Below are 26272 nucleotides of genomic sequence, written 5' to 3'. Positions count from 1 at the left end.
GCTGGGAGGAGGGGTCAGGGACTGCTATAGGCCCTAGTGACAAGGTCAGGCAAAATATGTGACTCCAGCTGAGACTTAAAGGAATGAATTTGGAAGAGTAAAAAAGGAAAGGCACGGTGACCTGTCTTTACTGAAAAGATCTGAAGCTAGCCATAGAGCCAGCCAGGAAGGATTGACAGCCACCTGGTCCCCAGAGAAGTCTAGAATGACGGTGGCAACGCACATCTGTCATGGCTCAAATGCACACAGTGCTCGGCTGACCCACGCCACCCTGCTTTTGTGGGTTGCCCCAGGCCTCTGTCTTGATGGAAGGCAAGCTTCCTGGAGCCCTGGTTTTGGGGGGGGGCATTCTCTCTGGAGCACTGAGTCGCTTTGCCTCCCTTTCCCGACCTCGGCCGGACCCACTGCCCTGGCACCTGCTCACCTGCCTTTTACCATTACTGTTGTTGGCAGGTTAATGACCTAGTGACTTCCTTGCCGGTCACGTTAGACTTGGGGGCGGTGAAAATCTACCAGAGTGGCATGTCTACGGCCGTGGAAACGGATTTTGGGCTCTTAGTGACATTTGACGGCCAGCACTACGCCTCCATTTCCATCCCAGGCTCCTATATCAACTCCACGTGCGGGCTCTGTGGGAACTACAATAAAAACCCGCTGGACGACTTCCTGCGCCCCGACGGCAGGCCGGCCACGTCCGTGCTGGACCTCGGGGAGAGCTGGCGGGTGTACCACGCCGACTGGAAGTGTGACTCGGGCTGCGTGGACAACTGCACCGTGTGTGACGCGGCCACCGAAGCGCTCTTCTTCGGGCCCGACTACTGTGGCTTCCTCAACAAGACGGACGGGCCCCTGTGGGAGTGCGGCACCGCCGTGGACCCCACGGCCTTCGTGCACAGCTGCGTGTACGACCTGTGCAGTGTGAGGGACAACGGGACGCTCCTCTGTCAAGCCATCCAGGCCTACGCGCTCGTGTGCCAAGGCCTCGGCATCCCCATCGGAGACTGGCGGGTCCAGACCGGGTGCGGTAAGCTGGCATCCTGTCCCCACGCAAGGCCGTGCCTGTGCAGGGGGCTGGGGAGAGGCTGTCCGGGCTCCACCAGAAATCTCCTTGTTGAGCCAAATGCCCAAGAGTGAGAGTGACGTTAAAATAGCCATATATCGTGAAGAATGAAGGGTCAAAGATCTCTACTTTCCTCCCCCACCCAACAGCATAGCCAGAAAACAAGAAACTGCCGATGGGCATAAATGGTCCAGGGACACAGAATGCGCGGCAGGAAATGCTTGGCTGGAGGAAGGGACGGCTCTCCCAGAGTTCAGCCAGGCAGTGGGGTTTTCAGAGGTGGAAGCATTTACCTTTGTGGCCACTGGGTAAACACAGACGCTGGTCTGAGTAATCCCCACCAGCTTTGGGGAAAATCATTCACCTCCCAAATGGAACCAACAGCATTTGTTCTGTGGCTCTTTCTTCTCCACCTTCCATTCCTCTAGCTTCTGTGTCTCTGGCTCTGCAGCTTTCCTCTGACCCACTGGTGTCGGTGGGAAAAGGGCTGCAGCCAGGGAGCATAGAATATCGGGAAAGGAAACCCTTTTTCGGAAATGCTAAGCAGTTAGGGAAAGCCCCAACAGTGTGGGAAAGTTGAGTTTCTTTAGACCTACCTTTTCCATTAAGTGTTTTGTACCATTTAGTCGTCTTGTTCTCCCCTTCTGTCCCAAGTAAACCTCTCTTTTCCTGGTTATGTAAATTCTTAACATAAGCCAACAAAAGAACAGCTTCTCAGAATTCTGTTCTTTTCCTGGCCTTTGGTTTTCTCCACGTGAGCACACAGAACATTATATCCATTCATTTTAGATTCCCATGCAGATGAGAAGTTTTCAAAGTTTCGTTCGGTTCCAAGGCTAAAGGGAGGTTTTTTTTTTTTTTTTTTTTCCCCTATCACTGTCTATTGGATTCACAAAATCATCATGTATCAGCTTCAATTCTTAGAGAATTGATCAAAACTCTAAGAGACAGTGTTTTCTTGTTGCTTCGTTGTGTGATTGACTAGCCTCTATGATGCCTGGAGCATCCAAATCCTGACTCAACTTGAGATTGTGGCTTTTTTTTTTTTTTTTTTTTTGGTATAATCTAAGACCCTTGTATAATCTAAGAGCATCCACAATCCTAACTAAATTGCCCATAATGGCTATTTTTTTCCCCTAGTGGTACTACTTTCCTACCTTCCACATTCCCCCCACCTCTCTCATGTTAGTGGGATGAATTCTAGTTGATCCAGACAGCTAGTTTACCAGTCCCTTGAGCCCCTGCCTCTTGCAGTCAACCCGACTCAAATATTTATGTAGACTCAGATGGACTTAAAATAAGAACCGACATTTCTGAGGCAAAAAGGGCCTTGAGAAGGCATCTATTTCCAACCTAGTCTGGAGGAGCAGGTGCGCACATAATCCTCAGATAACCAAGGTTCTTTCTTATTTTTAAGACCGCAGAGTATTCATTTTCACAGCCTTCTCTGCCCAACGAGGTATTTTCGAGTGTCCTCCCTGTTAGAAATTTCATGTTTTCAAGCGGCTGCTCCCACAGTTACATTTTTCATTTGTCCTGCAAGTTGGATCTGTTTTTTTCTCCTAAGAATGGGCCGGGCTGTTTAAGATCAGATCAACCTCTAGGTCCATCAGTCGAAGATCTTAAGGCATCCTGATGGTTGTAGGTCATCCATTCATTAATCAGAGTTGACCAATCAGTCTAGTCAGGTCAGCAACCTGGTTTAATTCAGTCAAGATGATCCAATGAGAGTCAAGTTCACAGTTCAATCACGTTTCCCAGTGGTGATCACAAAGCATTGGAGCTTGTTTCTACAGACACCACCTCAAGTCTCTTTCCTGATGAGTGGCCGCTGGGCCCTCATTCTAGGAGCTAAATGGTCCAGAAGGAGCGCCCTTCCTGCAGCCCCTGTGCGTGCTGGATCCCCGTGGTTGGCACCTGGGGCATTCACCTGCTGTCACGTTCTCTCCTCTCCCCCACGTCAGTGTCCACGCTGCAGTGCCCGAGCTTCAGCCACTACTCCGTGTGCACCAGCAGCTGCCCCGACACCTGCTCCGACCTGACGGCCTCCCAGAACTGCGCCACGCCATGCACGGAGGGCTGCGAGTGTAACGAAGGCTTTGTGCTCAGCACCAGCCAGTGTGTCCCACTGCACAAGTGTGGCTGTGACTTCGACGGCCACTACTACACCATGGGGGAGTTCTTCTGGGCCACGGCCAACTGCACGGTGCAGTGCCTGTGCGAGGAGGGCGGCGACGTCTACTGCTTCAACAAGACCTGCCGCAGCGGGGAGGTGTGCGCCGTGGAGGACGGCTACCAGGGCTGCTTCCCCAAGCGCGAGACCGTGTGTCTGCTCAGCCAGCACCAGGTGCTGCACACCTTCGACGGCGCCGCCTACGCCTTCCCCGCCGAGTTCTCCTACACCCTCCTCAAGACCTGCCCCGAGCGGCCCGAGTACGTAGAAATCGACATTAACAAGAAGAAGCCCGATGCGGGGCCTGCTTGGCTGCGAGGTGTCCGCATCCTGGTGGCCGACCAGGAGGTCAAGATAGGAGGCGTCGGCGCTTCAGAAGTCAAGGTAAGACTCTTGATGCCCTGGAGGCTCTTCTGAGGAGTCTGGCCAAGTGAAGGAGCTGTGTTCTGCAGGCGTGCCTCTCTGCCTCCGACCACGAGTGGATTCCAGGAAGGCAATGGCTCCGAATGGGTCTAAAATATTCATCATTAGGCATCCAGATCATTTGTTCTAGAAGGATCATTAGGGGTCACCTAGTGCCACTATTTGTTTGCATATGAAGATCCCAAAGGGCTAAGTGGGGGACAGGGACCTTACAGCTAAGTGGTGGTGGAGCTGGCATGATGGCAGGTGGATCTCCCTGTTCCCAGGCGAGCATGGATTTTGTAAAATCACATTTTCTAACATTCAGCACCAAATCAGTTTCTCGGGCTGGGGTGGGGGGTAGTGAGGGGGGATGTGAAACAAAGTGAGGCTGGAATCTCTCAAATTAGACATAGCTACAGCAGGACTAGCTCTGCATAACAGCCGATGCTTATCAGACGCTTACTACGTGCCAAGCACTATTCTAAGCAGTATCACACCTAATCCCATGAGGGATATGTTTTCATCCTCATTGACATTTTACCTGTGAGAAGAGTGAGGCACAGAGAGGTCGAGTAACTTCCTCGGGGGCACACAGCCATCAAGTGGCATTTGAGCCCCGGCAGGCTGGCTTCAAAGTCTGTACTCTTGACTCTGTACTATACAGACTCTCCTACCTGTAGATGGGAACCTATGAGGGGTAATGTAGACGGCTCCTGCAGGAGCACCTCCTGTCCCTCTGACCTGGTCTAAAATATTCATCATTAGGCATCCAGATCATTTGTTCTAGAAGGATCATTAGGGGTCACCTAGTGCCACTATTTGTTTGCATATGAAGGTCCCAAAGGGCTAAGTGAGGGACAAGGACCTCACAGCTAAGTGGGGGTGGAGCTGGTATGATGGCAGGTGGATCTCCCTGCTCCCAGGCCAGCATGGATTTTGTAAAATTACAGAATTTATTTATTTATTTATTTATTTATTTATTTATTTATTTATTTTAACGATTTTATTTATCTGTTCATGAGAGATATAAAGAGAGAGGTAGGCAGAAGGAGAAGCAGGCTCCCTGTGGGGAGCCCGATGCGGGACTTGATCCCAGGACCCCGGGATCACGCCCTGAGCCAAGGCCAGATGCTCAACCACTGAGCCACCCAGGTGCCCAGGAGATCTAATTTAGAAAACAGAAGTCCACGCAGTCCTGTGCCAGGAGATTGGAAAACACACATCCACAAACCGAAGAGGCTGCTTTCATTCCCACGCCACACTGTCTGAGATCAATTTATTAAAAGAATAGTAAACAGTGGAAGCTAGATAGATGGGTGGACGCTAGATAATTAGATATAAATGTCCCCAAGGGGCTGGGACACAGGAACAGTCAGATTGGAAGGAAAGGAAGGGGCCAGAAAGATGGGGAAGGAAGGGTGCCATCCGTGGAGCTGTCAGGCAGATGGAAGGAGCCACATATACTTCAAGACAATGTTTGCTCACATTTCACTTTTGTTTTGGGCTTGCTTAGGGTCTTACGCATATGCAAATAGTATGCAAATATGTTGAATCCGAGGAGTCGAGAAAGAAAGAAATGGAGATGGCCCCGAAGAAGCAGTCTGTGTATGTCAGTGTGGTTTCCATAGCCCGCCAGCTTCGTGACATTTCTCAAAGGGCGAGCCCCCGGGCAGAACCACGTCTTCATTTCATAGCCTAGGAAATTGTGGGTACCCTGTGCGCATCTGGAATTGATGACAGTGATTTGATTTTTCAGCTGAACGGGCAGGAAGTGGAATTACCTTTTTTCCATCCTTCGGGGAAGCTGGAAATCTATCGAAACAAAAACAGCACGACAGTAGAGTCCCGGGGCATAGTGACCGTCCAGTACTCGGACATCGGCCTGCTGTACATCCGGCTCTCCACCACTTACTTCAACTGCACCGGCGGGTTGTGTGGCTTCTTTAATGCCAACGCCAGCGATGAGTTTTGCCTCCCCAACGGCAAGTGCACGGACAACCTGGCGGTGTTCCTGGAAAGCTGGACGACCTTCGAGGAGATCTGCAACGGGGAGTGCGGGGATCTGCTGAAGGCCTGCAACAACGACTCGGAGCTGCTCAAATTCTACCGGAGCCGCTCCAGGTGTGGCATCATCAACGACCCCTCCAACAGCTCCTTCCTCGAGTGCCACGGGGTGGTCAACGTCACGGCCTACTACCGCACCTGCCTCTTCCGCCTCTGCCAGAGCGGAGGCAACGAGTCGGAGCTCTGTGACTCGGTGGCCCGGTATGCAAGCGCTTGCAAGAACGCCGATGTGGAGGTGGGCCCCTGGCGGACCTATGACTTCTGCCGTAAGTTCGGGGCTCCGGGATGCGAGAGGACACCTGGGAGGGGGCGGAATTGAACTCAAGGGCAGTCTGATTCTTGTGGGTACCTTCCTAGTCGCCTGGGTCCTTTGGGTGGCCCCTCACCCCAAACCAGAACTGTTTCTCACCTTCATTTCTGTTTCTCATAACACGGTGTCTCTTCATTGTGGAAGGATTAGCCATCCTATTGACTCTTGGTTTTAGCTCGTGGAGGATCCATGTCATATCAAAGACTGGAAGCCTTTGTGATGGCTCCATTGGTGCCTCCTTTCTTGGCAAAGAACGGCTTCCTTCTTTCAACAGAAGGCGATCCATCAGAGTGCCTTTCACCGAGTGGAGATTAGCACTTTCCCTGGGGGCAAGCCCCACAATGGCTACGAAGAGAGTCCCACGTTGCTGTTTTTTCATTTTGTCCCCAGGGGATCTGACCCCTCTCAGCAGGGCGGTGGCAGGGCTAGTAGTAATTAGAATAATTGCTGAGAAGGCGGGCATACAACACCCTTTGGTGATGGGGGAGACCGGAGGAGGCAGGAGGAGTGGTGGAGAGGGCAGGACCCATGCCTGGAGCAAGAGCTGCCACACCCCATCCCTTTCTCACCAAAAAGATCAGCCCCAAACCAAAACCAAAACCTATGGCACCGTTAGGATTCCATCATCTACATCTGTTCATCTCTCTTCCACAATATTTCCTTTTATTATCTAAGTCGGTTTATTTCTCAGAACTTTTTATTTTGAAATACCTGCAAAGTTATGGAAATGTTGCAAGGCTATCTGCATACCCATACCCATTACCCAGATTAACCCACAGTTAACATTTTGCCCCATCTGCTTTATCATTCTCTCTTGAGCTCTCTCTCTGCATTTGAAAGTAAATTGGGTACTTCACACCCCTTTTGCCCCTAAACACTTCAGTGTATATTTCCTTTGGATAATGACACTCATTTACAGAACCACAGTATAGTTACTGACCTTAGGAAATTTAACACTGATACCATCATTTAATATCCATATTTCAATTTTGTCAATTGACTCATTAAGTCCTTTATGCCCCCCACACCCACCTCTCAATACAGATCTAGTCCAGGACCACATGTTGTGTTTACAGTTATCACATCTCTGTAGTCTTCTTTAATCTAGAAAAACCCCTTAGCTTTCTTTCTCTTTTTTATTGTCATTTTTAAAGAATACAGCTTTCTAGCTTTTAAAATAGAATGGCCCTCCATTTAGGTTTGGTGTTTCCTCATGATTAGGTTCTGCTGTGCATGCCCTCTCAGACTCCTGCATAGGTGATATGTGTTTTCTCGTGGTATCCCATCACATGTAATGCATGCTCTGTCCAACCTCTCAGTGGTGATGGGCATGCTGGCCCCCTGGTCAGATGTTGTCAAATGTCTCCACTCTGTGGGAGATACTTTAAGAACATGCAAGTATCTTGCAGAGACTGTGAGAGAGGATGGTAAAGCAAGTGAGGCAAAATGCTAACTATAGGCTGATATCGAAATCCCCCACCTCAATTTAGTGTCCATTGATGATCTTTGCTTGTATTGCTCTTTAGCATGATCATTACAAGCTGATGGTTTCCAGCTCCAGCACTCTGTCCACTTTTAGCAAACCATAGATATCATTCTGCTATAAGCAAGAGACGTCCCTTCTCTTCTGTGTGTCTGCCTGTTTATCCATCTATTACCCATCCATCCATCCCTCCATTCATCCATCCATCCATCTGTCCATCTTATCTCAATCATCTTTTTATCAAAGTATGATTAACATACCTTGTTATATGAGTTTCAGCTATATAATATGATTCAACAATTCCATATATTTCTCAGTGTCATCACTATAATAAGTATACTTCTAACCCCCTTTATCTATTTCACCACTCCTCCCGTCCCCCTCTGGCAACCACCTGCTTGTTCTCTGTATTCAGGAATCCGTTTTTTCTGTTTGTCTCTTTTTTCTTTGTTTGTTCATCTCTTTTGTTTCTTAAACTCCACGTAGGAGTGAAATCATATGGTATTTGTCTTTCTCTGACTGACTTATTTCACTTAGCATAGTACACTCTAGCTCCAATCACGTCATTGCAAATAGCAAGATTTCATTCTTTCTCAATAGCTGAGTAATATTCCATTGTATGTATATATACCACGTCTTTATCCATTCGGCTATGGATGGACACATAGCAACCTAAGTGTCAATCATAGATCTTATCAATATGGACATCCAAATTCCTATTTTTTCAATTATTTATATTTCATATTACATTTGTTCATGATTTTGGTGTTAAAATTTTCCCCGACTTGGCCTGTGGGAGCCCTTCAGGCTGCCTTCTATGTCCTTTTGGTGTGCCTTGATCACCTTCTTACTTTCTGGGAAACAAGATTCTCTACATTCATTTCTGTAACCTTCCCTGCCCCAGACTAGAATCAGCCATTGCTCCAAGAAGCTCTAATTCTGCTCAGTGGGGAATGTTCCTAGAAACCAAGATCTGGGTAAGGCTTATCCATTGCTATGGAAGTATTCTTGCTTTGCTACTAAGCCCTTTTAACAGAAACATCTTAGAGCTAAGAATTAACTCTCTCTCTCTCTCTCTCTCTCTCTCTCTCTCTCTCTCACACACACACACACACACACACACACATTGCATACACATACACAGGCTTCTCTTTTTAAATCTCTGGTTTCTGAGCTTTAGGATCCCAAGGAGCATGTGGATGGTTTGGTGGCTGTCATCTCAGAGAAGGTAGTGACATTCTTGGTGACCCTTAACCACACCAAGGAGGAATTAATAGCAGATGTTGTGAATTATAAAGCTGGAATTCTGAGAGCATTCATATGTCACCTACAGGAAGAAAAGCTCCACTGTTTCTCCTGACCACCACATCTAGTGGGACCTTGCAATATGTTCCCAAACCGTTTAAATCTACCTCCATGTCCTCTCTGGTCTTTTCTGCAGCTTATCTACTATGATCTCTGTCCCTGCTCCTGCTATCAGTTTTCTCGTTGGAGTTCATTCACAGTACAGGGTTACTGAGTCTGCCCCCTGCCAAATCCATTTTGTTGCCTGGCCATGTTTGCTGTCCTCTCAGACTATGAACTCTACCCAGCGGGAAGTGTTTCTGGATTGCTTTTGTACTACACAGAGCACAATTTGGTGGCATTGTGGGTACAAAATGTGGTGAAATGGGGGTAAATCCCTCTTTTCCTGGTGTGATGGCTGCTGGGAATAGCTTCTCACCACTCCTCCTTTGCAGAGCTGGAGGAAATTCTTTTAAGTGCCTTTTTAAGAGAGAGGCATGTGGACAAAAGCAGCCATGGAGAACATGCTTTCCTCAGGTGGAGGGTCAGGGCTCAAGTTTGAGGCATCCCCCAGCATGTCTCAGCCAAACCTTATGCACATGGGTCTGACCAGAGGGACCAGAGGGTACATATTTGATCAAGAAAGACTTGAGTACTCAGGGGTTAATCTGGTCAGGGTCTTGCAGAGCGAGGATGGGGCTGAGTAACAGCTGCAAATCAGAAACACAATCTTCTTTGAGCCTAGTGAGAGACAACTACTGCTTCTGTGTTCAGAGATTTTTTTTAACCAGCCCTCCTGTTGGCAGAGCCAAGCTGCTCAATTAAATAATTTCACAGAGGCATTTCAGGGGCCAGGGGAAGTTTTATTACTTCACGTCTGTATGTTCCAGACTTTCAGACAAATTCAGACAACACAATAAGTCATAAAGTGAGAGCCATTTAAATAAGTCATGTTATTTGCTATCACCATAAACCTGCAGTCAATGTTATAACATTCATAATTTAGAGACAAATGTGAAAATCCCTCTATACGGACATTTTTAATCAGTGCTGAACTAGCCTTCAACTCCAAAGCCGTATGGTATTGTAGTCAACGGGAGTGGAGATAGTCCTTTAGCCCAGAGGAAAAAGGATTGGCTTTCAGTACGTAGTGCAGAACTGTTGAGTTGGTACTTGTGGGCAGAGCTATTATTGCCATGCAATTTATTTCTCTGTAGTGTCCTCTCTGTCCTTGGATTGTAAAACACTATTAAGGAGTGATGGTATGCATAAAAGCTAAAGAAAGTTTTAAAGAATAGGTACCTATCGTCCCTGGGGATAGTGGGGATCTTTGCAGATCTTTAGAGTACATAGACTTGTAGGTAGATTTCTTCTGGCTCCTGGTTTCATCCATGCCCTGCCCAGGTCAAATTTTGGCAGACTAAAATATCAAAGAGAAATGGGAAGATGACCCGGAGCTCCAGAATGAGTAGCGCATACTGTTATCATATGATGTGCTGTACTTGGTGACTCAGAGATGTGATCTACCAAGGAAGACTTCCAGGCAGAAGTGCAATATGAAATGAGTCCTGACAGATGTGTGGGATTTGGCTTTGGGAGGTCCTTCCAGGTGGGGGAAAGAATGTGAGCAAAGAAGGTGGGGGTGACCATGGGTGAGGAGGTAGAAAAGATCTGAGGGCACCAGGAACAGAGAAATGAAAGGCAAAGAGAAAGCCAATCTGTAGAGTAAAAACGCCTTCATAAAAGTATATCCTAATAGAAGGAAGTGATAATAGGAGAGAGGTTTTCTATTTACTGAGACTCTACCGTAGACTTAATATGTCAGGTCATCAATCCTCAGAGTGACTGTGCTAGGTTAGTATCATCTTTATTTAAGAAAAGAAGAAACTGAGCTCAGTGAGGTATCCACAAGTGATGGTATCCATAGAGATGGCCCCAAAGCACTGATTCTTTCCAGGACACTCTCTCTCCAGTGTCGAGTCAGGGGACTTCACATTGAGAGATCTGGATTCAAATCTCTCTGGTACTTATGGGCTGGATTTCATTCCTCAATTTCAGTTTTTCATCTGTAAGACAGAGATGATATTAAGACTTTGCTTACCTCCCAGTGGTTGAGCAAAGTTACACCAAACTGTCTACAACGATGCCCAGCACTTAGCAAGCGGGTGCTCACGCAGGAATCTTCTACCTGAAGAGCAAAGTACACCAGGAACACATGAGCCCATGAGGGGGTCACTGAGCCTCTGGTCACCCCCAAATGAGGATGACAGTAGTGCTGAGCACAACGTACATTCAGCAGCATGCACACATACCCACCACATGCATCCAGCGAGTGCACGCAGGCACACTCTGTCTCTGACCTCTGTCCCTTTCTCAAGTTTGTCTTCTCCTTGGCCACCCCCAGCTCTGGAATGCCCGGAGAACAGCCATTTCGAGGAGTGTGTGACATGCATGGAGACCTGTGAGACGCTGGCCCTGGGCCCCATCTGTGTGGACACCTGCTCGGAGGGGTGTCAGTGCGACGAGGGCTATGCCCTGCTAGGCAGCCAGTGTGTGCCCCAGAGTGAGTGCGGCTGCAACTTTGAGGGGCACCAGCTCGCCACCAATGAGACCTTCTGGGTGGATTTGGATTGTCAGATCTTCTGCTATTGCAACGGCACAGATAACAGTGTCCACTGTGAGAGCATCCCGTGCAAAGGGGATGAGTACTGCATGGAGGAAGGAGGCCTGTACTACTGCCAGCCCCGCACCGACGCTTCCTGCATCGTCTCAGGCTATGGCCACTATCTGACCTTTGATGGCTTCGCCTTTGACTTCCAGACCAGCTGCCCACTCATCCTGTGCACCACAGGAAGCAGGCCAAGCTCAGATGCTTTCCCCAAGTTCATTGTCACAGCCAAGAACGAGGACCGGGACCCGTCGTTGGCCCTGTGGGTCAAGCAGGTGGATGTGACTGTGTTTGGCTACAGCATTGTGATTCACAGGGCCTACAAGCACACTGTGCTGGTGAGTAGTCCAGGCCAGACACCAGGAAAGACGTTGTGGGGATGTGAGGATGGGGGTCCTGGGTTGGTTGGCCAGGCTGCAGCTGAAAAGGGTTGGTCTAGAATCCAAGGAAAAGCCTAGGAGGTTGGAGCAGAGAGGGGCCCTGGAGAGTTTCTGTTGCTTTATCTTACAGATAAGGACACTGAGCCTCAGAGAGAAAAATGTTCTACCCAAGGCACCAAATTAGGAACAGAACTGGCATCTTTCCTAACGTAGCAGAGTATGTTGGGCAGAGCACATACTCTCCTAGATGCCACCTAGATGCGAATCCCAGCTGGGCTATTGCAATGTGTCCCCTTAGCAGGGAGTCCTAGGAGGACCTCAATCCCAGGACTCCAAGATCACTCCATCTGTAAAAGAGAACACACGTCTAGCATGGCTTAGATGCCTATAAGTGGTACTACTGCTCAGTCCATCTCCTGCCCTTTGTGGAGACCAGATGACATTTTCCTGCTCTGGCCTTCTTCTTACCTCTTCCTGGCTCCTCCATTGGTCCCCATGGGATCTGGGAAGTTAGGAGTCTTGCACGCATCTGGAGCCCTCAGTAGCTCTCCTACAATCTCCTACTTGGGCCTCAGACCCCCTCTTCCTACCCTCTTCTCCCTTGATGAAGGGACGGCAGGTAGGGGTTGAGGAGCTCCGTGAGCGCATCATGGGGCCTAAGGACGTCAGCCTCCACCACACACTCGGCCACTCCTCCTCCCAGATCTTGCTCTGAGCGGAACTGGGAACACTGACAAACCAGCTCCGCTTTAGCATTTCTGGAAGAGCTGATACAGGGCGTGGGCCTCTTGCCACTCTCCTCACTATCTGTGGTGTAATTCATCTCTAAGGGGACTCCTTTTTATTTCGTATACGTTCTCTGAAAAATGCTGAGCTGTTACTGGGGAGTTCCCTGAGCAGCTCTCCAGATCTCTTTCCATCCTCAGAAATGCCTTACCCTCCTTCTCTGACAAAGAGAGGCTTCGGAGCTTCCTAACTGCCTTCCCTTTCACGTTTATCTAAGAATCTGCCTTCTTGGCATCTAAGGTAGGGGTCTCGCTGTACCCATTCTTCTTCCCTTCCTTGGATATTATACCCAAACCCTGACTGCTTTCCTCTGTGCTTCCCAGAACAGTTGGTGCCTCTACCCATGACTGCATTAATCATATTGTAATTCTAGGGGGATGCTTATGTCTAACTCGCTCATACTAGTTGTGGGCTTCTTGAGGGCAGGAGCTCTACCTAATTCATCTTTGTGGTAAATGAACATACAGCACCCTGCATGTCACGACATTCAACACATTTGTCAAGTGAATGAATGAGATGACATAATAGCCCCTTTCTCCTATGGTTCCTAGGACTTTCATTTTGCTGCTGGCCACTTCTTCATCAATCTGTGAGATTAAATTGCCACGGAGGCAAGATAGGAATAGACCAGATGCCTTGCTTTTAGCCACATGAGGCTTTCAACAGATGTCTGGATAGCTGAGGCTGTCCATTGCAATAACGGTCCTCGACTTCATTTTGTCATCGTATGTGTTAAAACAAATACATCAGTCATGTTGTCCATGTGGCTTGCATCGTATTGTCTTTTTTCTCCTCCTCTGATATATTTCTACCCTTAGATTTATACATTTTCATGCAGTTCCTTGTCTCCTTGGCATTCAACACCCTTCCACCATTCTACCTTATAGGGTTTTTTTTTCTTCTTTTAAAAATAAAATTTGCTCATAGGTCCTGTCCCATGCAGTGTGTTATGAAATTGCGTTTTCTGCCTCATGTCACACACTCTTCAGCATTTAGGCATATGGACCTCTGAGACTTGCAGGCTGTTTCCTGACCGAGTTATTTTCCCACCACTGGAGCCTCCTGAACACTTACTCTCTTTTGTGGTGGCCGATTCCTCACTCTCCCTGAGTGGTGTCTCCTCTTGGTTTCTGCTGTCAGGTCAAGGCCCTAAGGGGTCAGGTCACCTTTCAGGTACGTGTCCTACCCTGGTCTCATGGGATGCATTCATGGTAAAGGCAAGAGCCATGGGAACCACACAGCTGGCTTCTTCCCCCATTAAGTGATAGAGATGGAAGGAGTATCCATTTCCTGGGGCTGCCGTCACAATGTATCACAGACTAGGTGTTTTCAAGCAAGAGAAAGTTATGCTCTTATAGTTCTGGAGGCTAAGAATCCAAAATCAGCTCCTAGCTTCTGGCGGTCGTAGGCGATCCTTGGCCTGTGGCAGCGTAACTGCGGTCCCCGCCTCGTCTGCATGTGGCCTTCTTCCCTCTGCGCCTTCTGTTTCCTGTGCTAAGTTGCTCTCCCCCTTTAAAGATGCCAGTCTTTGAAAGAGAACCCACTGTGATCCAGTACAAGCTCAGCTTAACGTGATTGTACCTGCAAAGGCCCTATTTCCAAATAAGGTGACCTTTGCAGGTACAGGGGGAGAAGGAGTTAAGACTTCAGCCTATTTTTTTGGCAGAGGACATAGCTCAACCTACAACAGGGGAGTAATTAGTGAGTAATGGGCATCAAGGAGGAATTGATTAAAGGGATGGAGGGGAGAATCATAGCTAGGGCATGTCTTTCTTTCCTTTTTTTTTTTTTTTTTAAGATTTTATTTATTTATTTGAGAGAGAGAGCACGAGCAAGGGGCAGGGGCAGACGGAGAGGGACAAGCAGACTGCCCGCTGAGCAGGGAGTCCTATGAGGGGCTCAATCCCAGGACTCCAAGATCATGACCTGAGCCAAAGTCAGACATTTAACTGGGCCACCCAAGGAGCCCATAGGGACCGTCTCTCTAAGTCACCCAGATGTCCTAAGTGCCCAAGCTGTAAACAGAGTGTGTAGCTTGCAAATCTCTGACATGAAGATCAAGTTCAGGATGCTTGAAGGTTCTTTTATTTGGGGGCTTGGGGGATAGATTTAGCATTTACTTTGAATTATTAATATGCATTACAGGATCTGCTTGTTCAATGATTTGCATTTGTTTTTCCCGTGATGTTATTATTAGTCACCATCTCTCCCTGAGACAAGAATAATGACCATCACAATGACAGTGTGCAATGAAGTGTTGGGTGAAACACAGCATGGACCCCCAGGGTTACTGCTGGCGCTACCAGAAGTAGAAGTGCCATGGAAGTGATTCCTTGGGACACAGGGTCCCTCATAGTTCTGACCTTTCCTTGCATTAAGCAGTCCTAAAGGAATATAGGGAAATCCACTAAGGCAAGGGATGCTAGAAATGAACATGCTATTTCCCAGGTAGGGTTACAGGGTGAGCAGCGGTAGGTGAGCCACTCCTGAGGGTACTGCAGCAGCCCACGTCTCAGCCACCCACAGCCAGAGCTCCACAGAGATGGGTTGTCCCCCCTGCCATGGCCCCTGGGCTTCAGCACAGCCAGGTGCTTCTTGTTCCAGGCGAGGGGAAGGCCGGAGGACCCTCACATCCAGTGTCTTTATTCACTTACTGGCAATCCTGTGGCCACCAGAGAAGAGTGATGTTTTGAGCATTACCCTGGCTCAGTTTAGTTTGATGGGCTTATATGAATGCTTATTCCATGCCAAATTCTGGGGGGAGAAAAATGAATCAAACATGACTTCTGTCTCAAGAAAACTCAGAGTCTAGTAGGAGAGACAGACATGTTAGCAGGTTATGTTGATGTAATAAGTGGTCCAAAAATCTGCCATGTGGAGGGTCATGAGCGTACAGGTCGCCTAGGCCAACCAGAAGGGTGGGGGGAGGGTTAAGAGAAAGCTTTCTAGAAGAGATAACCCAGATCTGAGCCTTGACAGAGGTTGTCAGCCAGGCTGAGAATGAGATAAAAGCATTCTAGCAAAAGAAAACATCCATGAAGATCCAGAGGGACAGCAAAGTGTGGAGGGTGAGGGGACCTCTCAGGACAGCTAAAGAGGCTACAGAAGCAGATCAGGGCCAATTGTGTGAAGGAAATCTCTCTGCTAAAGATCTGGTGTGTGGTCTTATCCCTAATGCTTAAATGTTTGAAATATGTTTCCTGACGCTCATCCCCAGGCCTTGTTCTCGTTCTCCTCTGTGTTTTCCTGCTCCGTCCATCAGGCTCTGCTTCTGTACCAACCTCTCCGTTTCTGTGCCTCCTCTCCCTCTAGGTCCATCCTCTTTCCCTCCATTTGTCACTCACAGAGAGAGACAGGACAGTGAAGTTGGATGGTGGTGGCATTCATGGGGCTTCAGAGGCAGAGAAGCCATGCCTGCCCATCTGAGGTGGAGGGGATTCCTTTTTTTCAGGGTGCTCCTACGCAGTGAAGACTTTGCAAGCCTTTTGGCTTGAATCTGGTCATTTTGCTGGCCCTCAAAGTATGGCCTCCTGCTTGGCATCCTGTAGCTGAGAATACAGAATGCAAGGAGACTCAGGAGGAAAAGCAGGCTGGCACACATGAGCCTTTGGATGCACAGATTTTAGTTGCTAGTGTGGGTGTGCAAGGCAGGTGGGAATCTCCTCAGCCTCTGCTTCCCTCCCTGACCTCCCACATCTGTGTTCTATGTCTACACAGGGCCCATAGGGACTCCTCTGGGCCTCCTGGTTGAGAAAGCTGTGCTCCCCAGGCACAATCTCCCTCCTGCTCTGCTCTCCTGCACTCCTGAAATGTCACGCCATCCTCTTTGCCTCCTCTCTTCCGGGCGTGGAGAATGAGGCATCCCCTCCCCTCCGCGGCGACTCTCCACCTGTCCATGTGTTTTTCCCTCTTAGGGATCTTGCCTGTCTTTCGTCTCCTCTCCCTCCTCTATTAGGTCCCCATAAACATGTTTGTTCTAAAGCAAACCTTGCCCCCAATTCACCACTAGCTTCTACTCAGTCCTTCTCCTCCCCTTCTTTTCCAGTTCCCTGGAGAGAACCACTTCTGCTTCCATATCTCCAATTTGCTGTTAAATTGTGTCATCTGACTTCTTGTCTCCTTGTTCTACTCCTGTTCTCTTATTAAAGTCACCAGTGACTTTTTTTCTGCAAAATGAATGAGTCTTTGTCAGACATGTTCTCACGGCCTCTGTCATGTGTGACATTGCATGCAAGACCTTCCATGATCCAGGACCTCTCCACCTCCCCATCTTCATGTCCTACCATTCCCATGGCCACATTTTATGCTCTAACAGCACTAACTTGCTGTGGTTCTTCCTATTTATCAGGCTTTTTCTCTCCAGTTGACCTGTGCTTGGGCTGTGCCATTTTCTTGGAATTCTCTGTTCTTCCTCTCATTCCTTCTTGACTGGCCAACACTACTCATCTTTTAGGACCACGTGTGTGCACATCATCTTTTGCATCTTGTCGCCCCCGCTGAGTCTGGTGCCTCTGCATCTATTTATCTTTATCATTGCTTTTATCAGATGATATTATTAGTATCAATTTATGTATTTATCTCTGCCACTGCCTGTGCTTTATTCCAACATTTAGCACAGTGCCTGGCACATAGTGGTACCAAATAACTAGATAAATGCTGCCTAAACAAATATTCACAGAAGAGGAAATAGTTGAGTTACAGTGGGAAGGGTGGTCATTGCCCTATAGAGAGGGAAGACAAGGGGAAGGGCATCATTGCTAGGGTAGGTCAGGTTCCCTAGAGACAGAGTCTGAGATGGAGATTCTCAGGGAAGTAAGGGAAGTACCAGGGGAAGAGCGCTCAACAAGAACCTGGTTGAGCTAGAGACCAGCTTCAGCCCCGGCCACCAGGAGCTCTGGCACATGACCTGCACACAGAGTTGGTCCCCTGGTCCCCTGGGCTGGTTTGTCATTGATCAAGGGCTACCCTGGGGGGGAGGTGATGGAGAGGGGTTGTGACCTTCTGGGCTTCCATTCGGCCAAGACCAGCTGTGAGTTATAGTTACCCCACAGTCACAGTGGCTGAGGATCTGAGGATGAGGGACCCAGGCAAGACCCAGAAAGCACCCCCACACAGCAAAGTAATGGCACAACTTGGTCCATTTGGGGAACTGCAAAGTGTTGGGTATTGCTGGGGTAGGGGAAGTAAGTGAGTTGGGTCTGAGAGACACAGGGGCAGCTCCTGGAGGGCCCCTTGTGATATGCTGAGTGTATTAAACATCTTACTCAAGCGTTGGAGAGGGTGTGAAGTATTGGATTATGGCTTTCAATTGCATTAAAAGCTGTTAGAGTGGCATAGTGAGTGAATGAGGGGCAATATAGAGCAGAGAGACCAGTTAGGAGAGTATTCAGTAGTCAAGGTGAAGGTGGTGGGGGTGTGAACCAAAGCAGTAGCAGTGGGGGTGGGAGAGTGTCAGCCAGGGGAGAGATTAAGGTCAGAACAGAAGGTGTTTCTGGTCAGGGAGCAATCTTAGAACACCCCCAGAGGCGCAGCCACCTGCCTCTTGAGAAAAGAAGATCAGCTCTCCCGACCCTCCCAGTAGTCTTATTTTCCATCATGCACCCACCCAGCCAAGGACTATAGGATTTGGCTCGTCTGAATCAAAATAGCACAAGGGCAGTGCATTTCTGGAGTTGTGTGTTAAGGGATTTCTTTGTATTATGAATTAAAAATATATGGGAGGAAACACGTGTCAAGGGCCCTCTCAGCATGAGGCATTGCACTGGGCATCCGGCCGGAAGTGAGGGGAAGATGGATATAGAGATCAATAAAGTGTGGTTCCTCCGCTCAAGTTGCTCTTGATCTTGTAGGTGAGACAGAAATGTAGACAACTAACCATAATATAAGGCAGATCGTGATGCCGGCGTCAACAGCGGTGTACACGTGCTTGATCCCGGCCAAAGGTGAAGAAGAACACAAGCATAAATAACATTCTGGTTGCCCAGATGAGGGAGCGATTAATTCTCACCACAGGCTCAAACAGTCTTGCTTTATAGAAGAGGCGACATCTGAGCAGGGTCTGGGGGGAGAGAGGGAGGTTGGCAGGTGAAGAATGGCATCCCAGGTCGAAGGACCAGCAAAGTCAAGTCATTCTTCAGGAGAAAAAAAAAAAAATCCCAAAGGAATGAATCAACTGGGGCTTACTGAAAACAAATCCGCAAGACAGCTGGAAATAGAAACACTGGAGTTCTAGATTTTGGTGTTTTCGTCTAAACTTTAATTGAATTCTTATTACCCTCTCATTACCTTGGAGAAAACAGTTTGAACTCCTGGGGGGAATAATGCGATGTAAACAGAAGGCACTGAAATAAATAGGTGTATTAGTGTACAAAGGATAGTCATTTAAGTCTGTTCAAATCCTAATAATAAGAGTTGACTGACATGAACGACCTACACGCCGAGATTCCAGCCAGACCTGCCTCTGGGCCGCCGCTCTAGAGACGGATGGGCAGGAGCGGCGGGTGTTCTCTGGGCCAACCTGATTTCTCTCCTGCCACCCTGTCTCCCCCGTAGGTCAACAACGAACGCTTGTATCTGCCTCTGAAGCTGGGCCAAGGGAAAATAAATATCTTTTCCTTCGGCTTCCACGTGGTGGTGGAGACAGAGTTTGGCCTGAAGGTGGTGTATGACTGGAAGACCTTCCTGTCCGTCACGGTCCCTCGGAGCATGCAGAATGGCACGTCCGGCCTGTGTGGCCGCTACAACAGCAACCCCGACGACGATCTGGAGATGCCCATGGGTCTGCTGGCGTCCAGCGTCAGCGAGTTTGGGCAGAGCTGGGTGAAGAGGGACACCTTCTGCCAGGTTGGCTGTGGGGACCGCTGCCCGTCCTGCACCAAGGTGGAAGGCTTCTCCAAAGTGCAGCAGCTGTGTGGCCTGATCCCCAACCAGAACGCGGGCTTCACCAAGTGTCACAGCAAAGTCAACCCCACCTTCTTCTACAAGAACTGCCTGTTTGACTCGTGCATCGATGGGGGCGCGGTGCAGACCGCCTGCAGCTGGCTGCAGAACTACGCCAGCACCTGCCAGACTCAGGGGATCTCTGTGACCGGCTGGAGGAATTACACATCCTGCTGTGAGTCCCTTCCCCTCCCTCTCTCTCCTCCTGCCTCGGTTGGTGGCTGTGGGGGGGCCAGCTTCCAGCTCCGTGGGAGTCCACTGAGCAGAGCCGGCTAAGGACACGCACCTGGAATGGAGTTTGACATCCACAACAGGATATGTAACCTCTCAGAGCCTCCATTTCCTAATCCATAAGATGGGGATAATGGCACCTATTTCACGTGTTGCTCTAAAGATGAAATAAGATCACGTACATAAAGCACCAGAGCATCATGTACAGCATTTGGACTCAGCTCAGGGCACAACACAATTTTAAGAAAGGGCTAAGGGAGGAAACGTTATAGTTAGGCGGTTGGTTTGTTCTAGAACCTCACAGGCCCATCACCATGCCAGTAATTTCCATGCTTTTAGAAGTGTGCTATTCTGTTTGATTCATACATGTCATCAGTCTTAGTGTTAGAAACATAGTGGAACGTTAAAAGCCTTAGAAAAAGAATTAGAGCCCCTGGATTCTAGCCTTGCTCTGTCCTTAAGGGTCGGTGTGACCTTGGAGCAATTAACTTCCCCCTGATAATGCTGTGATAATGCTGCTGCCTACACCCTTCATGCCACAGAAACATCCAGAGGATCAAATTAGGTAATTGAAAGCATAACACACTGTATGCATGCCAAGTGGTGTTGTTGTTATATTAATGGCTTGCTCTGAGCCAAGTCGGGTGCTAAACACTTTATCAACATTATCTCGTTTATTCTCCTCAGGAACCCAATTAGTCAGGGAGAAACAAAGACTCCAAGGAGTTGAATAACTTGCCTAAGGTCCTACAATCTCAGTGGCAAAGTCAGGATTCGACCTTCTAACCCCAAAGCTCATGCTGTCAACCCATATACAATGTATTGGTGTGCTCTGTACCAGAATAATCTGCCTGCATTGAGCATATCCTAATAGGAAAGGACTGAGCAGAGAAACCACCAGTGGTCTTTGGCCAGCCTGCCTTGGTCCATTTTCCCATCTTGATCTCATTAGCTATAGCAAATTTCTCCTAGGCCCAACTGTATGAAAAGGCTACAGATGGATGCTGAGTGCACAGAACCCTAAATACGTGATCCAGTGGGGGGTCCCAGAGAATAAGCTCCCTTTCCATCCTGAAAAAGAGGGGATTTTGATGAAAACCCAGAACCGCTATTGTAGTTTAAGGTTCCCGTGGCTGGTTTACATTCTACATAATTGGAATTGTGTAGATTGTGGGGGAAGGATGGGCTGAAGTAAGGAGAGGGAGGGATGGACGCCAGGACCTTGTTAGCCAGGCTCAGTCCCTGAGTGGGAGGTGGTGGGGATGATGCCAGCAGGAGTGACTGTCCAGACTAATGGGCCTTTGGTGACTTCAGTGAAATAAATATGCCTATAAACAAGTCAGGGTCTGGAGAAGTCCCCAGAGCACCTCTGGATTCACTGGGGGTCAGCGTGGTGACCAGAGAGCCGGAGAGCTTGCCTTCACCTAAATCAGAAAACCACGCTTTGGACCCCAGGACCTGGGGGTACAGGCAGGGAAAGTCTGTTGGGAAAGAGACCGCCTGCTTCCTCTTGAGACTTACTGTAGGGCATTTCCCTCTGTTCCTGTAGTCGGGCCACGGTGGCTAAACCATTCCCTGGGGGGCTGTGATGCAGGTCAGGGCAGAGTGGATGCCTAAAACCACTGCTTCTAGCTGCAGTGCATGGGGAACTCATGGGCAAGAGCTGTTTTTAGAAGGAGCTAATGTCAGGAAGCCTCACTTTAAGTTACAGGTCTCAATTTTTGTCACTTGTGGAAAGGAAAAGGAATTGTGTTGGGAAGCTTCTTCCCTACCTGGGAGGAAGAAAGTGCCCCTACCTCTATCATGCTTGGACCCGTAGGGCTAAAAATAATGCAGGATGGGCAAACAGTTTTGCAAAGACTCTTCAGGATATAAAGACCATTTTTTCTTGTTCTTCTGCTTTTCCACCAACAACCCTTCCCTCTCCCCTCCTCAGACTTCTGCACAGACACGGGTTGCCTCCGTTATGTATAGTAATGGGGAGCTCTAGCCAAGGCACTCAGAGTAGAGTCTGTCCTGCCTCGCCATTGGCCTTGGGCCCCATCCCGGCCTAGACCAGCTGCCCACCAGCAGGGCTGAGGCTGGGCTGCCTGAGCTCCAGTTAGACTTGCCCCCACCTCGGCCTGTCAGGACGGGGGCAAAGATCCGAAAGAGAGCTCCTGAGGAGATAGATGCTGGTAGTGACTGAAAAAAAAAAAATAAATGCTAAAATAAGAGAAAAAATTATACTTTAAAGAAGGTATGTGGGTGGGGATGGGGGGGCGGGCACAGTTGGAGCAGCTGAGTTTTCCATTTTGAATTTCAGAAGCAGAGAAAAGCTGCAGGAGACTGAGTCCTAACTCAGTCATTCCTCATTCCGTCTGAGAGACTGGTGAACCCGGAAAGCTGTGTTCTTTGGCAGGGTGGGACGTGAACCTCTGAGAAGTGAGGGCAGGGTTCACAGCCCCCTGCCCCCAAGAATTAGTCCAATCCAACACTCACATGTCAACATACAAGAAATGGCATTTTCAGGAACAAAAGGGGTAATCCAGAACAGCCTGTTACACTTACCCCTTATTGGTGACAAGGCAAAGTTCTGTTGTTTTTCAATGGCATTGGCTGTTCTATCAATGGGATAATTGATCATTATTATTAAGAAATTGATAATTATTACCAATTATTGATTAAGAAATTGATGATTTCTTACTCAGTTGCCTATTTGTAAATGCATTGGAAAACTTCACCCGAGTCAACCGAACAGGTTTAGAGGGGGTGAGGGAGGTCAGTCTTCTTCATTACTAACCCCTCCTTCGATTCATTCAGGTAAGTGTCATTCCTTCAGCCTCCTAATGGGGGACTTAAATTAGTAGATGGTGAGAGGACAGTAAGTCGTAGGAGAGGAAAAGCACAAACGCCTAACAGTGACTTGGCTCTGACTTCGTGCCAGGCACTATTCTAAGTGCGATACGAATCCCCACTCATATTCTCCTACCAGCCACCCTGTGAAGCAGGTGCTATGAATAGTCCCATTTTCTAGAGGAGGAAAGTGAAGCTCAGAGAAATGTAGGAACTTTGCCAAGGAAAGTGGCTACAGGCAGGGCTCTTTCCACTGGGCAGTGCTGCCTCTCTGACCCTGAGTGGGCCAGGGGCTCTAGGGACTGGGGACCCCCACCCCGATGCTGCAGGGGGTGTGCAGGACCCTCTGTACAGGACCAAGTCGGGGGGGGGTGTCTTCCAACTTTACTGGGCCACCGTGAAAATGAAGTGGGCTGGTGTCTCGTAGTCTGTCCCACCCCACGGTTGACACCTGGTGAGTGCTCAGTCAGAGCTGGGTATCATTTTCATTTTCCCTTCCATTCAGAGTCCTGGATCCAATGTCTGGTAATTAGGGCTTCTCTTACAGATTTCTCTGCAGATCCAATAAATTCTTGTTGAATAAATTCTTCCCCGACGACAACTGTTCCCACTATTAATAGCAGAAGCTGTCATTGAGGTATCAGGCAGTGGACTAGGAACTTTGCAAAACACACCTCATTTTACCTTAACAACTACTTGGTGAGGGAGACATCACCTGCATTTTACAGAAGAGGAAATAGGCTTAGAGACAGTAGGTAACCTGCCCAGGTGGCACCGCTAATTAGTGGCAGAGCTAAGGCTCAAACCAGTCCATTGTCCATTGCATTGTTCTACATCACTTTTCAGGGGGATCCATGTATCCACGTCCCCCTCAAGACACAAAGGCTAAATAAATCAGTGTATGGGACCACAGTGGAAATCCAGGGGTAGAACCATCATCCCCCCCACGACTCTCTCGGTACTTCATTTGGGTGGAGAAACTCAGTATTAGGAATTTTAAAGCTTGTTCTCAAGAATCAAATGTTTATTAACCCTACCTGCCCTGTTCTCAGGACTGTTTGGGTGTCACAGAAGAATTGGAAGTATAAAATAGTTTATAGTCTAGTGGAAACTTGGAACAACAATGCGCATCTCTAAATAGGTAGTGTATCTTCTCGGATATTAAAATGTATTGTCGAGCTTCTGTAACAAAACCAAGTTAACACTGGCACATAAACAGAAAGATCAACCAGTGGGAAGATGAGAAAATCCAGAAATAGGCCTAAACACTAAAGAGAAATTAGTATTCCGTAAAGCTGGAGTTTCAAATTACTGGGGGGAAAAAAAACGTGTTCTTCAATAAATAGGAAAGGGACAAAGGACAAAATAGAAAGGGGGAAATTACTAAATCCCTCTTCACTCCTCACCCAAAAATAAAATCCAGACAGAACCCAGATCAAACGTAAAAATGTAAGTTATAAAAGTACTAGGAGAAGACAAAAGCAGTTTTGTTTTTGTTTTTGGTAATCCTGAAGTAGACAGGGCCTTTCTAAGCAAAACGCCCGAAGCCATAAGAAAAACCTGATAAATTCGACAACTTTAAAAATTTAAATTCCTACATGGCAAAAGCATAATCGAACACAGATCCCCCTCCCCTGCAAAAAAATAAAAGAAGCAGCAATTTAAAAGCCAAGCGATAAATATTTTGTAACACATGATAGACACAAGTCTATTTTTAATTGTTAAAAAGCTTTTACAGTGTAATAAAAAAAATTCAACAACACAAAATGTGCAGAGGACACAGGCAGTTCACAGAAGAAGACATATCAATGGATCATAAACAAGTGAAAAGATGATCAGTCCCACAAAGAACTCAAACTAAGGATATAGTAATTTTTTCAATTTTTTTCTATTGTGGTAAAATATACAGAACATAAAATTTACTGTCTTAACCATTTTTAGGCATACAGTTCAGTGGCATTAAGTACTCACATTGTTGTGCAGCTACCACCACCATCCCTCTCCGGAACTCTTTTTATCTCGCAAAACTGAAACTCTATACCCATTAAACACTAACTCCTCATTCCCCACCCACCCCGGCAGCCGACTGTTCTGTTTTTTGTCGCTATGAACTTGAAGACTTTGGATATTTCCTATAAGTAGAATCACACAGCATCTGTCTTTTTGTGGGTGGCTTATTTCACTTAGCATAATATCCTCCAGGTTCATTCATGTTGTGGTATATTGCAGGATTTCCTTCCTCTTGAAGGCTGACTAATATTCCATTGTGTATGTAGACCACATTGGCTTGCCAATTCATCCGTCCAGGGATGCTTGGATTGCTTTCATGTTTTAGCTATTGTGAAAAATGCTGCTATGAACAGAGACATATAAATGTCTCTTTGAGAAGCTTCTTTCCATTTTTTTTGAGCATATATCCCCAGAAGTGGAATTGTTGGATCACATGATAATTCTATTTTTTAATTTTTTGAGGGCCTACCATCTTGTTTCCTGCAGCAGCTGCGCCATTTTTGATTCCAAAGTGCATGAGGGTTCCAATTTCTCCACATCTTTGCCAACTCTGGGTTTTTTAAATAGTAGCCATCCTACAGAGTATGAGCTGGTATTTCATTCTAGTTTTGATATTTATTTCCCTGATGATTAGTGATGTTGAGCACATTTCCATGTGCTTACCAGCCATTCATATATCATCGTCTTTGGCGAAATGTCTATTCAAGTTCTTTGGCCATTTTTTAATGAGTTTTTGTTGTTGTTGTGTTGAGTTTTACGACTTCTCTATATATTCTGGGTAAAAATCCCATTCTTAAACAGGATGGAGATACATATATATCATATTTGCATATGACATTTAATCTTTCATATTTCCAAGGACCAGAAGGTTGCTAAATAGTCAGTGAGATGCTAAACAGTCAGCGAGGATGTGGGAAAATAAACCTCCTTATGTAGCCCTGGAAGGAGGATGAACTGGCACAGCCTCTTTAAAGGGCAATTCAGTTGCATCTCTCAAAAATTTAAATGTACATACCCTTTGACCCAGTAATTCTGCTTCCAGGACTTTATTGTGCAGATTCATTTACTCATGAGGTCAAAGATATATGTCTACGGATTTTCACTGCAGCATCATCATAAACACAGGAGACACACACACCATGTAGCAGTTCAAAAACAGTAATTCAAGGGTAATGGAAGGAATACAGTCATGAAAAAGCAATGAGCAGGAAAATATGTATATTATGCTCTCATGCATGTGAAAAACTGGGGATGGCATGTACACATGCATGTGCCCAGTTGCACACACATGCACACATGCACACACACACCTGGATACTTACATATGCATAGAAGATTTCTGGAAGATTCGACTCTAATCTGTTACCAGAGGTGATTTTCTGTTGCACTTTTACTTGCATGGCTTGCTTGCATTGTCTCCCACATGCGGGTATTACTTTTTAAGTTAAATGCCAAAAAAATATAGTAGATCGTGGTATTGGTTACATGAACCTATGCATGTAAAATCCATAGAACTGTGCACCCAAAAAGTCCATCTTTGCTATTAGATAATATAAAAAAATAGAATATGCCCCAAATGTATCCTGTATATGTATAGAGAAGTTCCAAGGGGATCTCTGGGTGGCTCAGTGGTTTAGTGCCTGT

The 26272-nt window shown here is 47.4% G+C and overlaps 1 protein-coding gene across 2 annotated transcripts in view; it reads left to right on the top strand.

Moving 5' to 3' along the window:
- Nucleotides 1–26272, top strand: part of LOC121499988 (tubulin-specific chaperone cofactor E-like protein) — a 157661-nt gene that overhangs the window by 109417 nt on the left and 21972 nt on the right. For both annotated transcript variants that reach the window (XM_041771327.1, XM_041771326.1), the window contains 5 exons: nt 454–1024; nt 3025–3617; nt 5395–5968; nt 11184–11785; nt 19166–19727. In XM_041771327.1, coding sequence (XP_041627261.1) covers nt 454–1024; nt 3025–3617; nt 5395–5968; nt 11184–11785; nt 19166–19727 — 2902 coding nt within the window. The remainder of the gene's footprint in view (nt 1–453; nt 1025–3024; nt 3618–5394; nt 5969–11183; nt 11786–19165; nt 19728–26272) is intronic.

The sequence above is a fragment of the Vulpes lagopus genome, chromosome 10, assembly GCF_018345385.1.
Source record: "Vulpes lagopus strain Blue_001 chromosome 10, ASM1834538v1, whole genome shotgun sequence".
Classification (NCBI taxonomy): domain Eukaryota; kingdom Metazoa; phylum Chordata; class Mammalia; order Carnivora; family Canidae; genus Vulpes; species Vulpes lagopus.
Note: the sequence above shows the minus strand (reverse complement) of the source record. Positions and strands in the feature narration are given on the sequence as shown.